The sequence below is a fragment of the Chelonoidis abingdonii genome, chromosome 5 (assembly GCF_003597395.2).
Source record: "Chelonoidis abingdonii isolate Lonesome George chromosome 5, CheloAbing_2.0, whole genome shotgun sequence".
NCBI lineage: Eukaryota > Metazoa > Chordata > Testudines > Testudinidae > Chelonoidis > Chelonoidis abingdonii.
The window spans coordinates 21473905-21488851 of NC_133773.1; the positions used below are offsets into that span (position 1 = coordinate 21473905).

Below are 14947 nucleotides of genomic sequence, written 5' to 3' on the forward strand. Positions count from 1 at the left end.
TTCACCATGGGAATGCACGGCTCTCTTAAGAAGTAGCAGCAGTTCTACTTATTTTTTTCTTCTCTCTCATTGCAGAAATGTGTGTTTTAGTGACTGTGCTGGGATTCATTTCCAGGCCCAAAATTTTCCACCGAGGGTGCTATGGAAGTAGCACACTCTTCTCTGTGGAAAGCAGAGTGCCTCTTGTACAATCTGTAGCAAACACCAGAAGTGGCAGTGACCAGCTCTTGAGTGAGCCCCACTCGGCCCTCCATTCCTGTACAGTGTATATGATAGGATATCCCCCAAAGGAAATCAGAGGACATAATTCAGGAGTTTTACACTTGCCGTTGCCCCTCTCCCTTGCTGAGAAAATTAAAAATTTGTCATTTTGGTTTGTAGGTTTACTAAAAACTGTAAAAATGTCATCTGATGAACTTTTCACTTCCTACAAGTCGATTAGCTAAAACCAAATTAATGACTTGAAAATGTCAGTAACATTAAAATTTGCAAATATCTGTTGCCTTCAGGTTGGTGAGACGAGTGGATCGCATGGAACATTCCATAGGCAGTATTGTTTCCAAAATTGATGCTGTTATTGTAAAGCTTGAGGCAATGGAGAGGGCCAAACTGAAAAGGAGAGATGTGTTGGGAAGACTGCTAGATGGAGTTACAGAGGTAAGAAACCCCCAGTACGACTTGAGCAGTCAGTTGACTGATCACCAACTAAAGAGCTGTTTTCCATGTAAGTTAGATGATGAGCTCATTTGTTTCTACTTTGCTTTTCTACTCCTTCACACATAAGATTGTGATAACTGAGGTAGGTACTGTAGCAATGTTAAGCCACTGACTATCAGACTCCATTTTGGGTTTATTTACAAGCACTTGGTCAAAGTCCAGCCAGAGACTAGTTATCATAGTGAATTAACACATCACTGTGTGAAGGCTCTGTCATTCTATGATGATGGGCACAGTATAAAAACTTGTCACTATTCTGCGGCTGCTACAACAGTACCTTTTCCTCTTGTTCAGTGCTTGGTTTAGTACAAAGCCACACTATGGCATGAATTTATTTGAGATGTCTTTTAGAATATTGTATACCTTCTTCCAGATTTTGTTCACAATCAAATTTGGAAGATTACACAGCGAGTTTGTAACTTTCTTTGTATTTAGGATGAAAGATTGGGACGTGACAATGAAATCCACAGGGAACAAATGGAGAGGTTAGTGCGGGAGGAACTAGAGCGTTGGGAATCGGATGACACAGCTTCCCAAATGAGCCACCGCTTGGGAACACCACTTGGACTGAATAGCCAGCCTCGTTCTAGGAGTTCCCGTCCATCCTCCTCTCAGTCAACAGAAGGCATTGATGGAAATGGAGGCGGGAATGGCGGGAGCAACATCCATGTGTAATATTATTTGTCAATGGGTTGTTTTAAAATTTCAATCCTGTATTATAACAGCAAATACACTATTTACTATTTGTTTTCCAAAAACAGTGATGAATGCTAAAGCTCCTAGTGTCCCACCTGGGGATTGATCAGTAGGCCATAGGGACATCTAATCTACAACCACTGTGTCAGCAGCTGACAGATGTAAAGTTGGCATTACCTACCTACCCCACTAAATAGGGTGAGATTCCCATTGCCACCTGCACTGGCTTTAGGACCATAATCCACCAGTAGCATTGCTTAATGTGGCTGCACTTATAGGATCTGTGCCAGAGGGTTTTACAGTTTCCCTGTCTTCATTCAGTAAATGCAGCTGTTGTTTTTTTTCCTAAGTATTCCCATCTTAATGCTTGCTATGCAGCAGGAGCTCATCTTGGTTATGTAAAATAGGACTTTAAGAATCTACTTTCCCATTAAATAATGCTGGAAATTAGTTTCAAAGTTGTTGTGAAGTAAGTCTCTTCTAAAAGTTTTGATTAATAGTTAGCCAAAAATGCATTTAATTTCTCAACCCAGATGCTTAATTTTCCAGTGCTTTATAATGGGAAATATTATTCTTAAATACCTATTCTAAAATATATTAATAAGGTGACTTCCTATATAGTTTTTCCTGTTAATTATATTCAACACAAATTACAAACAAATAACACAATCTTCTTTTTATTCTGGAGTTTTCCTTCAGCGTGCTAAGATTCTCTTTAATTTATTTTAAAGGAACGTTTCCTATATATCAGTGCACTATTACCTTTTTCCTCTGACAGAAGGTCGTGTTTAGTTCATTTTTATTATGAAGTAGACGCATATGCAAGAAGCATGTGAATAGTGCATATCAGTGCACTATTGCCAGAGGAAAAAGGCAATAGTTTGATACACAGGGAACGTTGCTTTATATATTCAGTACTTCATATATTTTAGTGTTTTAAAAGTAGTTCTTTGGGAACTTCTTTACACATAAGAGAGACAAGGTGGGTACGGTAATATCTTTTATTGGATCAATTTCTATTTATACATAACTAATGTGATCATTGTTGTCTTTGTGTCTGTCCATAGCTGGCTTTTAGGCCAAATTTTCAAAAAGGAAGACCTCTGAGCTCCGCATCCAAAACTGCACCTACCCTTTCTACAGTTACATGCAGAAATTAGGTAAACATTAGATAAATTGTGGAAAACATCAATTAATCTCGGGGGATGCAAGGGGAGAGAGAAATTGACATTTTGAACATTTCTGATTAGCTCTAGCAAGTATTCATCCCAATTCAAAGGCAGGGGCCTAATTAGCTTCTTATGTATGCACTTACCTGACCTGCATGAGCAACTGAAGGTATATTTCTGCATGTACATGTTTTTCTGTAGGGAACTACGCTATATCCTTTTGAAATTGTAGTCTTTAGTATAATCAGCACTTTTTAGTACAAGGCGTGCTGGATTTGGGACTGCAGCAGAGCTTTGAAGCAGCAACAGCACTGACAATGATTTGAGTTTGGTATAGAGAAAATTAGAGGCAACTATGTACAATTTTTGATAGTAGTATATATTCAGATATAGTGAAATATGGGAGTCTTCACTTAAGCTGACAGTTGCCTTAAGACTTACTGTAGGTTTAAAGGGGAATGGAAAACTTAATATTCAGATAAAGTACACAGTATTCTAAGTGCATAGATTTGTAGGGTGTAAGAAGGAAAATGTCCATGCCAAAGGATAAGTAGCCTTTTTATTGATGCTTATAGGAATTGCTTGCTGTAATTAACCTTAAATACCTTTATATTTTTGTGTTAGTATTTTTCGTTTGGTGTTGAATCAAATACACCTCCAAATATTGCAGTTTTCCCATATCTATATATACCAGCACTTGTTGTCGTGTTACAGTGTCATCTAAGACACATTCCATATCACCAGAGCACTTGTCCTTGATAAAAACAAAACTTTTCATATGTTACATTTACAAGAAAGTGCTGTTCAGTAACTTACTCATCTTAGGTGAAGGGACTTCTCCCCTACTGAGAGCTGAAATTTCCCAATAAACTATCGGTCAAGCTCCACCACTGCCAAGTGGATAAGAAATTAATCCAAATGAATTTATATCATCATAGTTAAGGTTAAGATTTTATCACAGTTATTTTTAGTAAAAGGCAGGGACAAGTCACTGGCAATAAACAAAAATTCCCTGAAGCCCCTGACTTTTACTGAAAATAACTGACAAAATGGGGCTGACGGGATGAAAGCTTGAGTCCTGCTGCATGAGGAGAGGAGAGGTCTAGCACCTGTTGCCACTGTGGCTCACAGCTCTGGGGTCCCCCCTGCTTCCTGTGGAAGCTGGAAGTCGTGTGGTGGGCCCTCCTAAGCCCACAGTAGCTCAGAGCACCAGAGTCCCTGATAGCTTCAGCCCTGCCTCCATGGGGCTGAAGCAGAAAGTGTCATGGAGATCTCTGAAAGTCATGGAATCCTGGACTTCCATGACATAATCTAAGCCTTAATAATAGTATACAAAACCTTCTGTTACATTACTGTGTAGGCGGTATATTTCAAGGGGTCAGTTGGTTAATGGTTTGACACATGGTAAGATTGTTTTTGCAAGCTCTAGAAAATTAGCATTTGGTCTGTTGGGGCGTAGGAATATCAAAATGCCAGATACAGTATTATATGTCATGTAGTTAAAGTAAACCAATCATCTGACCAAACAATTTGGCTTCACAGGAAAGAGGTTGCTAGTGCTCAGTTAAAGTGATCTTTTGTTATAAAGACAAGACATGTTGGATGTTGCTGCAATATCATGCTACAGAACTAAGGAAATTTGCATTTGTGAAGTTGCCTTTTCAAAACACTACAGCTATCACTGTGGTGTCCTAAAATTGTACCTTTCTCTAAACTAATACCGAACAAAGCTTTTCTTTTATTAGTATGTTAATTATGAAAACCAAAATGTTTGCATTCATAGCTATATTTGTTCATCTGTATATCTGTAACGTGTCGTTACTTCATAACAAACTTCATTTTGAAGTGCCATAAGCTTTCATGGGCTATCCATGTGTGTTGACAATGTGCCATGCCATAAGTACATGGCAACTAGACAAATGTGTTATACATTTTTTATTATGGTTTCATTTTAAGTTTAGATTCTCTTGTAACTGTTACTTTGTTTCTAGGGTAAAGGGTTTCTTCTAAGTATGTGTAAAGTTTTGCGTTAACATTTCGTCTTATTAGGAAGCTGTTAATTATGCAAGTCTTCCACAGTTATCAAAGATTTATTGGTCTATAATACTGAGCACTTTACTTCCTAATAAAGATTTTACATAGGAAAACCACCAATGTGTATGAGAATTATGGACAAAAATAGCCTGCATTTAAATCTGTCTCATTATGGTGAGTGTCCTGTATTTGACATGTTGCTTTTCTCTTCCCCCTTCTTCCAATCCCCCTGTACTGTTTTAAAATTTGAAAAAATATAGCTGCAGAACCTCCTGTTTGGTAGAACCCAAAGGAAATTGAAGGCCTATTCAGTTTCACTTACTGCCCTGTCATTCTCCACTAAAGAGAAGCATCTGCATTAGATAAGAAAACTAAATTCTCATCCAACTTCACTTTATATAGTTTTTTAAACTATATATTTCTAGGTAAACATGTTTAGATGTTTTTTTTCAAGTGCTTTCTTGAGCTAGCTGTCTGCCACTATCAATAATGCAGACTACGCCTTTGGCACCTTAGGATGTCAAAGATGCTTCTCTGTTTACATCTCCCTTACTGCTGATCTGAGGTTTCTACAGCATTCCTTGGTCCCTGGAAATCCCAGGCCTAAATTGTACGCTGTCAACAATCCTCTGCTATCTTCATGTGCGTGAGACCTTTGTAATAGATGTCGCTCTGCAGCAAGCAGTATTAGTAAAAACTGAACACAGTTATCAAAATCTTTAATGTAATCTTTGAAAATGTTAAAACATTTTTAGTCCATTCACTATCAAAACTGCATTGCATTGTGCTACACTAGATGCTTGTTAACTCAGCCGAATTAAGAGAACTTCTTCAGGAAGCGCAGTTTCAAATATGCAATTGTAAAGAAGATTAGTGTCATGCATAGAAGAGCCACATAATTCCTCCACATGCCCCAAGCAGACACTTCAATGCCTTGCATTTTCAAATATTCTTCTCCAGTGCAGCTAGTCAATACAAATTAAAGTTTAAAAAAAGTTAACCCTTTGTAAAGCTCTGTAACTGAATATTTAATTTGCCTGTTTTCATAATTTTGCTGAAAAATGCTTTGGTCCAATGCAAACAAACAGAATGGTGACCAAAGATAGGTTAACCTGTGTCAGGAAGAAAAACGGGTTCAAACCTCAACTCTAATACCAAATTTGAACCTTTGCTATTCAGTTTGCATCAGCCTGCATAAATAGTTAACTCTACTCTGAAGAGGACTGTAATACTTTTTAGGGCCTCAAGCTAGCAAATGTTGCAAGTTAGCATGTTGCATATTGTAGGGAAAAGAAAAATCTGAACTTAAAAGTCTTTGTGAAGAATTTGAAAAGATTAGCTGAGTAGAACCTAGCAGAGAGTACCAAAGCTAAGGGAAATTCCTCTTCCCTTCACTATTCTTTGGTAACAAACTATGAGATCTTCTTCAAAGTGCAATTTTACATATGCAATAAGAAATTAATATTACAAGTATAAAGCACACATTAAAAATAGTCTGTTGGGTCCTTTTCTACACAGGAAAACTTGCCATGTCCTGAAATGGTTTTCAAGAACAGATCTTAAACTGTTCCAGGATCACTACCTGTTCTCTCAAATGCTTTCTTTAAAAATTGTCCCATCTACCTTCTCTAGCACTTGAAATAGTTTTCAATGTCTAAGCTTTACATGACTTATCTGAAATGAACCACCAAATATTTGAAAAACAGAGACTGCTTCAGAGGCTAAGTATTCAGTTATAAAGCATAGACCCACTGGCAGCCGAGGAACCGGGAAAACAATGACAAAAAAAATCTCAAATTCAATTTTGTAGTTTACAGAACTTGGGCTTCTTGCAAGAACTTGTTTATAATAACTGCATACTTACATTGTAAATGGACTAGAAGTTATGCAACTTACATTGACCCCAGTCACACTGGCATTCTGGCAAAAGCTTAGACCTGTAAATTCATTAATTTGCAAAGCCTTTAAAGATAAAAACAAAAATATTAGGTAGTCAAGAGGGAACCTTTAAGCAGGTTTAAGAAATTATTACATACTAAACAAACCAACAAAAGTTTCCATTAAAGTATATATCAACAAAATCTGAAAAACTGTCTGGAATCAAAGCTTTTTTCTAGGGTGTTGAAGAAATCCTTCCACTGAAAACAGTTTAGTCTAATTTTCAGATAATCATATTTAAAGTATTGGTAAAATACTGTGAAAATACTCCCCTTTGTGACATAAGTGCAGATGTTATCTTTGCCATAGGCACAGGGTCTGCTGCTGTACAGACTGCTAATGGGAGACTTGCACGATGGAAACTCATTGAAACAGAGCAAAACTGGCTCTGAACTAAAATAATACTACTGGCTTATTTCTCTTATCCTATAAGATACAATATCTATTTCTTTCAGCTTTTTCAATTATTTATTTTATATGACAGGCCTCTGAGGCATGCCACTTCTTTTTTTTTTTTTTCTCCCTGCCAGCTCCAAAACACTGATCAGATTGACTGTGTATTCTCTACTTAATTTCATAATTATAATGCCGGAAGGAACCATTGTGATCATCTAATCTGACCATCTGTAATACTCAAGTCATAGAAGTTCCCTAAATTAATTCCTGTTTGAACTAGAGAATATCTTTTAGATACTGCATTCAGGATTGCAAATAGTTTCTGTGGCAAAGGTCACAAAAATCAGAAAATGATGTCTGGATTATGCTTATATATGACATAAGTATATAGTTCAAAAGATCAGCCACAAGAGGACACTTCTACAGCAGCAACAGGGATACAGCTTTCAGATTAGCACTACTGGACTCACTGTAGCAATCTGTATAAACATTTGAAAGGAGTGCACTTATTTGTGTCACAGTTGTGCCTGATGCCCTTATTGAAATTGGGTCTCACTCTGTGCTTATATATGCCTGGCACAGTAAAGACAGTCTCTCATCTGAAGAGTTTACAATCTAAATAGAAAAGGTGAAAGACATGCGGGAAAAAACAGGATTTTTTAATTATTTTTTTTGGTTGTGGAGGAGAAAACCACTCTCTTTTCCCTTCTTTGTAGCTATTTCTGAAATTGACATAATCCGGTTTTTAAATAGCCCACCTCAGCATTACCTATATCTCACTGGTACCCAGGCATGCTATTATTAAAATGTTATGGCAATAAAGGAAGGGAATTATCCAGTTTCACATGAAATAAGCAATGGCCAAAACATAAGAAATGAAAAATGCAGAGGAGTTGTTCATACTTCTAAGAGGAAATGGGAACCACCATTATAGCAGATACTTAAGTTACATTAGTATTCATTATGTATTGTGGAGAGCAGTTCTGCAACCTGCAAAGAATCACAATGACTCGAGTAATCTTTTTTAGGCCCTACTGCTATTCATGATTCTGTTGTCTATTGACTGCATTTTCTTGAGCTATGCTAATTCGTATTACAATACATATCTGAAACTGTGAGACCTACTGCACTGTACCGAGAATGTAAAGAGACAGGGAGAACTTATCTGTGTAAGTTGTATTTACCAATTATAACTGGAATAATATTGGTTGACATTATTTCTTATAAGATAATGGTGATCTCTTTCAAAAGGTGTTTCCAGCACAATGCACAGAAAATGTAGCACTCACGGTCAGGCCATAGCGAGGGATGCTGAAATAGTTCAGCCAGAAAAGCCAAGGTTCGATACTTGTGAGATTTACCAGCAAGCCAGAGAAAATCTACAACCAGTAAAGAAACAGTCAAAAGTATGTCCTGAGAATTTTGCAGAGTCCTGAGTCACTTTAAATTGTGACATGCTTAGGGCTTGTCTACACTTGGAAGCATCCTTCCCTCCCTTGCACCCCCCAAGGCAGTAGCTAGGACAACAGAAGAATTCTTTTATTGGTATTGTCTACAAAGGGACTTAAGTCATCTTAACTACATGGCTCTTGGGTTTGGATTTTTCACACCCCGCATGAAACAACCTAATTTTCTAGTGTAGACCAGGTCTTATTCAGTGTACAGAAATAATTGCCATTAATGTTAAATGTACACATGCATGATGCGTATAGAATTCTAAATCTGGGCCTGATCCCGTAGGCCTTACCTGCTTCCTGTCAATAGGAATAGGATTAGGTCCTTTGTCACACAAGATGTTTGGTTGTTCCATGGTCTCAGACAGCAAGGGAAGAAATGCACTGAAGTTGTATTTGAGGCAGAAGTTTACTTAGAATCTTTACAGGACAGTTTCTTTCTACCTGAAGCAACAGTGGCCTGCTGGGCCATCACTAGGTTTTTGGCAGGAAACAATGGATTTTCACTCAGAAGCACAGGTCTTAAGCCTCCTCCTAAAGCATAAGAGTCCTAAGGAACATGAGCTTTTCTCTGGTTCCCAGCAGTAGGAAAGCCTGGAATCTCCCTCAAGTCATACTATAGTGAGTTGGAGCTTCCCTTTTCTTACCTTTGACATCCTAAATTAGGAAGAACTCAAGAGAAGAAATCCAGCAGTTTCTCAGCAACTATCCTCTGACATGACTTAATTATAGAAATAAAAGGCCTAAATCTTGGTCAAGAGAGGCAATGGGTAAAAAAATATAAACAAAGCTCGCAGAAATCACCACTGTCTTGGAAAAGGAAAGCTCTGTAATCTGCTCTGGAAGAGCAATCCAATAGATTTTTCTTTTTAGAGGTAAGAATAATCCATATCAGAGGGGGACAAAAACAATCATTGAGTTCAAGGACTTTGATTAGGCTCTGGTGTATTCCACAGAATCTTCCAAAAGCTTTCCTCCCTCCTGCAACACTACCAGCAGTTACACCCATGCTTGCCAAGGCCATGCAAAATACCCTTAAATGGGACTATGTCATCCGGCAGGTAGTGATCGATATACTGGGGATTGATTTATTGCGTCTAGTGTAGATGTGATAAAATTGATCCCCGATCGCTCTGCCATTGACTCCGGAACTCCACGGCGTGCGAGAGGTGGAAGTGAAGTCGATGAAGCAGCAGCAGTTGACTCGCCGCCGACCTCATGGCCAGGTAAATCGACCTAAGATACGCCGACTTCAGCAACAGTATTCGCATAGCTGAAGTTGCATATCTTAGTTCAACTCCACCCCACCCCACCCCCCACTGTAGACCTAGTCTAAGTCATGTAATTCTGCAGAGGTAATAAGTCAGAGACCAATGTTACCCATCAAACGCTAGTCACTTGCAAAGCAATGGGAGCAACTGCTCTGGGCCACTTTGCTTTTTTTTACATCTGCTTACTTGAGCTGTCTCACTTTACAGGAGATGTGTTCATAATGTGATCTGATATCAGTAGGAAGGATTAGACAGTATTCTTAAAATTCCAAAGGGCTCTGCTGATGTGCTTCAAAGCACATATTTTTTAAAAACAAATTACTTACACATGGCATTTGTCATTTCTTTTGTACAACAAACATTTAAGAGAAAAAACAGAAAAATGTATCACTCACAATCATAAAAACAAAGCAAATATTTATGAGGAGATTAGCGACAGCCACAACATCTTGTCCCGTTGCTATAGCCAGAGCCATGGAACTGGCTGTGTAGGCAACCAGTATAAGGGTAACCATCATGATAAAGAAGGCCCCAATTGTTGGCTTGAAACCTAAGAAATGGGGGGGGAAACAAGTCTCAGTCTGTCTTTTCCTAGATTAGGGTTTTCATGTGTACTATGCACATACCTTTTTGTAGTACCACAGTATATAGTTGCTTTTATTTGCAGAAAAGGAGTATTATCAACCATAAAGTGTTCTGTCCTACTGCATAAACACCACTTTAAAGAAAATTAATATCTTGGATTATAATAGGCATTTAGAATGGAAACCTATATCCATTGTACCTAAAGCTGAGTCAATTAAAAGGCCAAATAAAGAAGCAGTCCAGCTGCAGGGAAGAAGTAGTAGAGCAGGGGTGGGCAACCTTTCAGAAGTGGTGTGCCAAGTCTTCATTTATTCACTCTAATATAAGGTTTCGCGTGCCAGTAATACATTTTAATGTTTTTAGAAGGTCCCTTTCTATAAGTCTATAACTAAACTATTGTTGTATGTAAAGTAAATTAAGGTTTTTAAAATGTTTAAGAAGCTTCATTTAAAATTAAATTAAAAGGCAGATCTCCCCGGACTGGTGGCCAGGACCCAGACAGTGTGAGTGCCGCTGAAAATCAGCTCGCATGCCGCCTTCGGCACGTGTGCCATAGGTTGCTTACTCCTGTAGTAGGGTCATCCTGAACGCTAAACAATCTCTTTCAAATGCCTGCTCAAAACCCACTCCTTTGTCTTGTTTTCCACCCTTGATTTTTTACTCTCATGATATCTTCTCCTCTATATACTCTACTGGTCTATACTTTAAAATATCAGAATCTATAAATCACTGTATAATAATTTCATTTATAAGTGGTTTACTCTCTGCCCCCTTCTGTTGTCTGATACCCTTCTGATCTATGCTTACCTAATTTAGAGCAAGATTTTTTATTTCTTTTTTTACTTTCACTCATGGTGAGCAGTCCTACTGATTTGATCATATTAGACTGTAATCTTGTTAAAACAAGGATGATGTCTTTTTAATCCCTGTTAGGTGCTGCACAATGGTACTGTATTGTTTATCATCATGAATAGTAATAACTGGATAGATCTTCAGCTGGTGTAAACTGGTGTGGCTCCATTAATGTCAGTGAAGCTACCCAATTTACCTCAGCAGCAGATCTGGTCCAATCAATTTATTAGCATAGTTAACTTGTAGAAGAGTCAAGTTCATTAATACCCTTGGGTCTCTTGCTCATAACCATTAGATTAGACAAATCATAAAAACGCATACACAGAATTTGGGAGGAACACATAAATCAGTATAAAAGCTTACCGAAGCTAACTTCAGATTTGTATTAACAGCAAGTAGCTTCAAAACAATCTATTTACCAACCTACCCCCAGAATAAAGGTTTTCTATAAGCTATATGCTAAAAGGAGGGGGAAAAAATGGCGACAAGGACCCTCTAAGGAAGACGTGCAAACAGACCACCTGTGGATACCTGAATTATTTGCCAAAGGAAAGAGTGAATGACCATAGTTCATTTTGAAGCAGCTTTCTTTTACAGGATACTTGCCTATTAAGAAATAATTTATACTGGTGAAGATGATGCTTGGTAAAGTCCTCATGGGTATTAAATCAGCTACTATCTTTGAGAAGAAATATGCAGATACTCTGTAGTAACCACTGATATATTCATGTCTAGAACACAGAAATATATATGTATGTTACAGATTATATTTCAGTAATAAAGCCATATAGACAGATTTTCAAAGCAGCCTAAGGGAGTTAGACACCCAACAGCCATTACTTTTAATAGAATCTGAGCACCTAAATCCCTGCCATGATCTATAGTGACCAACTTACATTTTAACAAACACTTTAAAGAACTCCTGAAGCCTTATAATACAGGGTATACAGGAGTACGGATTGAGCTTCTCTTATTGTTCATTATTTTGTAGCTTAGTTAAGTACTATATTATTCATCTGATCTTTAATCTAAACAATCCCACTCTCTTCAATCTATTTTCATATGAAACTCTTTCTGTGCCTCAAATCATTGACACCTTCTCTGAATCCACTCTGTTCTGCTGTACCCTTTGAGATTGGATGACCTGAACACCGTATTCCATCCTTTGGAGTGAAGACAGACGTAAAGAAATCATTTAACTTCTTTGCACTGTTTGTATTCCTTAATTGTTCCGTTTATTTCCTGTCAGTCTAGTGGATTTATTGATTCTGAGATATACTTCCATATTTCCTTTTTTGATTTTATGCCTTTAACTATTTGCGCTTCATAACTCTTCTTAGTCTTCCTTAGTTATAGCTTACATTTTTATCTTCCATGGTTTATGCTCCTCTTTATTCTCTTCATTTTTCATTTTTTGATTCATACTTTACTTAGCCTGAATAACCTCTTGAACTTTGCCATTTGACCATACTGCTTTTTTCTTGCTCTCCTGGTACTACTTTTAGTTAAGGAGATGCATCGGTTCCGTGAATTATGAACTGCCTAAGCAAGCTCCATGCTGAGTCTAGTGTTTTTATCCCTTAATTTTGACTTCAGAGTCTTTTTGATTATCTTAATTTTTCAAAAAAAACAACCCCAAAAACCTCCTTGATCAAGTTTAGTATCATAGTGCTAGTTTTTCGTATGATCCCCTTCCTACAAATGGTCAGTTTAATTATTTTAGTGATCAGTATGACACAGTAGTGGTTTGATTGTAGGTACTTTTTGGACCAGCTGTTGTGAGTTTCACTTGGGACTAAATGGCGAAAAGCCTGTTTACACTTATCTTTGCTGCAGAGTTAATTTGGTCTCTTATTCAGGTGTTGATCCTGTCCACAAACAGAAACATCGTATGCGAATTGGTAGCACTTTACACCTGAGCTAGCTGGGCTCTATGCTAAAGCTAAGAAACTTTGATGCTGAGGGTGGTAGCCAACCGACTGCACTGTGGATACAGACTTCATTACATGTGCCCTAGAACAGTGGTTCTTAACCAGGGGTACACGGAGGTTTTGCAGTGATACAGCAACTCAACTAGATATTTGCCTAGTTTTACAACAGGCTACATCAAAAGCACAAGGGAAGTCAGTACATACTAAAATTTCATACAGTGACTTGTTTATACTGCTGTATATAATATACATTGAATTGTAAGTACAATATTTATATTCCAATTGATTTACTTTATAATTATATGGTAAAAATGAGAAAATAAGTAATTTTTCAGTAGTAGTTCGCAGGGCCGGATTAACGCAGGGGCTTTAGGGGCTGCATCCCAGGGTCTCGGGCTAGGGATGCAGCAGGGTTCAGGCAGGCTGCCTGCTTGCTGTGGCCCCACACCACTCCTGAAAGCGTCCAGCTGCTGGCATGTCTCCACAGCCCCTGGAGTGGTGGAGGAGGCGGCTCCATGTGCTACCTCCATCCCTACAGCTCCCTATGGCCAGGAACTGGCCAGTGGAAGCTGCAGGTGCAGTGCTTGCAGACATGGGCAGCGCATGGAGAACGCTGTTCCCCTCCCCCCAAGGGCGTGCAAAGATGTGCCAGCAGCCAGCTGCTTCCAGGAGTGGTGTGGGGCTATGGCAGGCAGGCAGGCAGCCTGCCAGAGCCCTGCTGAGCAGCCTGACGTAAGTGCCTCCTGGACGGCGCCTGTACCTCACACCCCTCTTGCACCCCAATCCTCTGCCTCAGGTCAGAATCCCCTCCTGCAACTAAACTGCTTCCCAGACCTTGCACCCCCTCTACACCCCAACCCTCCGCCCCAGGTCAGAATCCCCTCCTGCACCTAACTCGCTCCCAGAGCCCGCACCCCTCACCCTCTCCTGGAGCCCCCTCCTGCACCCAAAGTCCGTCCCAGAAAAAATGTAATATAACAGCTGTTCTAAAGTAATAAGTAGGCTATTTTGAAATAACTTAACTATATTCTGCATGTTTTAAGACTAAAATGTAACCACAGAATGGCTTTATGTTTATTAAAAGGCAAGTTTTAGTATAGCGTTAATAGCCTCGATGCCATAATTGTGATAATTTTGTTTTAAATTAGGAAAAAGACTTGTATACAGGGGCCCACAAAATCACAGGAGAGTTAATCTGGCCCGACTAGTGCGCTATAACACTTTTGTATTTTTATGTCTGATTTTATAAGCACGGGGTTTTTAAATGAGGTGAAACTCAGGGGGTACGCAAGACATCAGATTCCTGAAAGGGTACAGTAGTCTGGAAAAATTCATAGAATCACAGAATATCAGGGTTGGACGGGATCTCAGGAGGTCATCTAGTCCAACCCCCTGCTCAAAGCAGGACCAATCCCCAACGTAATCATCCCAGCCAGGGCTTTGTGAAGCCTGACCTTAAAAACCTCTGAGGAAGGAGATTCCACCACCTCCCTAGATAACCCATTCCAGTGCTTCACCAATGGGAGGGATAGCTCAGTGGTTTGAGCAAGAATTGTGAGTTCAATCCTTGAGGGGGCCATTTAGGTATCTGAGGCAAAATCAGTACTTGGTCCTGCTAGTGAAGGCAGGGGGCTGGACTTGGTGAACTTTCAGGGTCCCTTCCATTTCTAGGAGATAGGTATATAACATCCTCCAGGTGAAAAAGTTTTTCCTAATATCCAACCTAAACCTCCCCCACTGCAATTTGAGTCCATTACTCCTTGTTCTGTCATCTGCTACCACTGAGAACAGTCTAGATCCATCCTCTTTGGAACTGCCTTTCAGGTAGTTGAAAGCAACTATCAAATCCTCCCTCATTCTTTTCTTCTGCAGACTAAATAATCTCAGTTCCCTCAGCTTCTCCT

The 14947-nt window shown here is 38.9% G+C and overlaps 2 protein-coding genes across 2 annotated transcripts in view; one reads left to right on the forward strand and one right to left on the reverse strand.

Moving 5' to 3' along the window:
- Positions 1-4732, forward strand: part of PKD2 (polycystin 2, transient receptor potential cation channel) — a 41740-nt gene extending 37008 nt beyond the window's left edge. The window contains exons 14-15 of the mRNA XM_075066147.1: positions 510-657; positions 1153-4732. Coding sequence (XP_074922248.1) covers positions 510-657; positions 1153-1392 — 388 coding nt within the window. The 3' untranslated portion in view covers positions 1393-4732. The remainder of the gene's footprint in view (positions 1-509; positions 658-1152) is intronic.
- Positions 4733-4805: 73 nt separating this feature from the next.
- The window catches only part of LOC116836542 (broad substrate specificity ATP-binding cassette transporter ABCG2-like), a 30472-nt gene continuing 20330 nt past the window's right edge, over positions 4806-14947 (reverse strand). The window contains exons 12-16 of the mRNA XM_032800200.2: positions 11719-11843; positions 10071-10225; positions 8240-8329; positions 6481-6578; positions 4806-5581 (exon numbers count right to left, since the gene is read on the reverse strand). Of these exons, the coding sequence (XP_032656091.1) occupies positions 5434-5581; positions 6481-6578; positions 8240-8329; positions 10071-10225; positions 11719-11843 (616 nt within the window). The 3' untranslated portion in view covers positions 4806-5433. The remainder of the gene's footprint in view (positions 5582-6480; positions 6579-8239; positions 8330-10070; positions 10226-11718; positions 11844-14947) is intronic.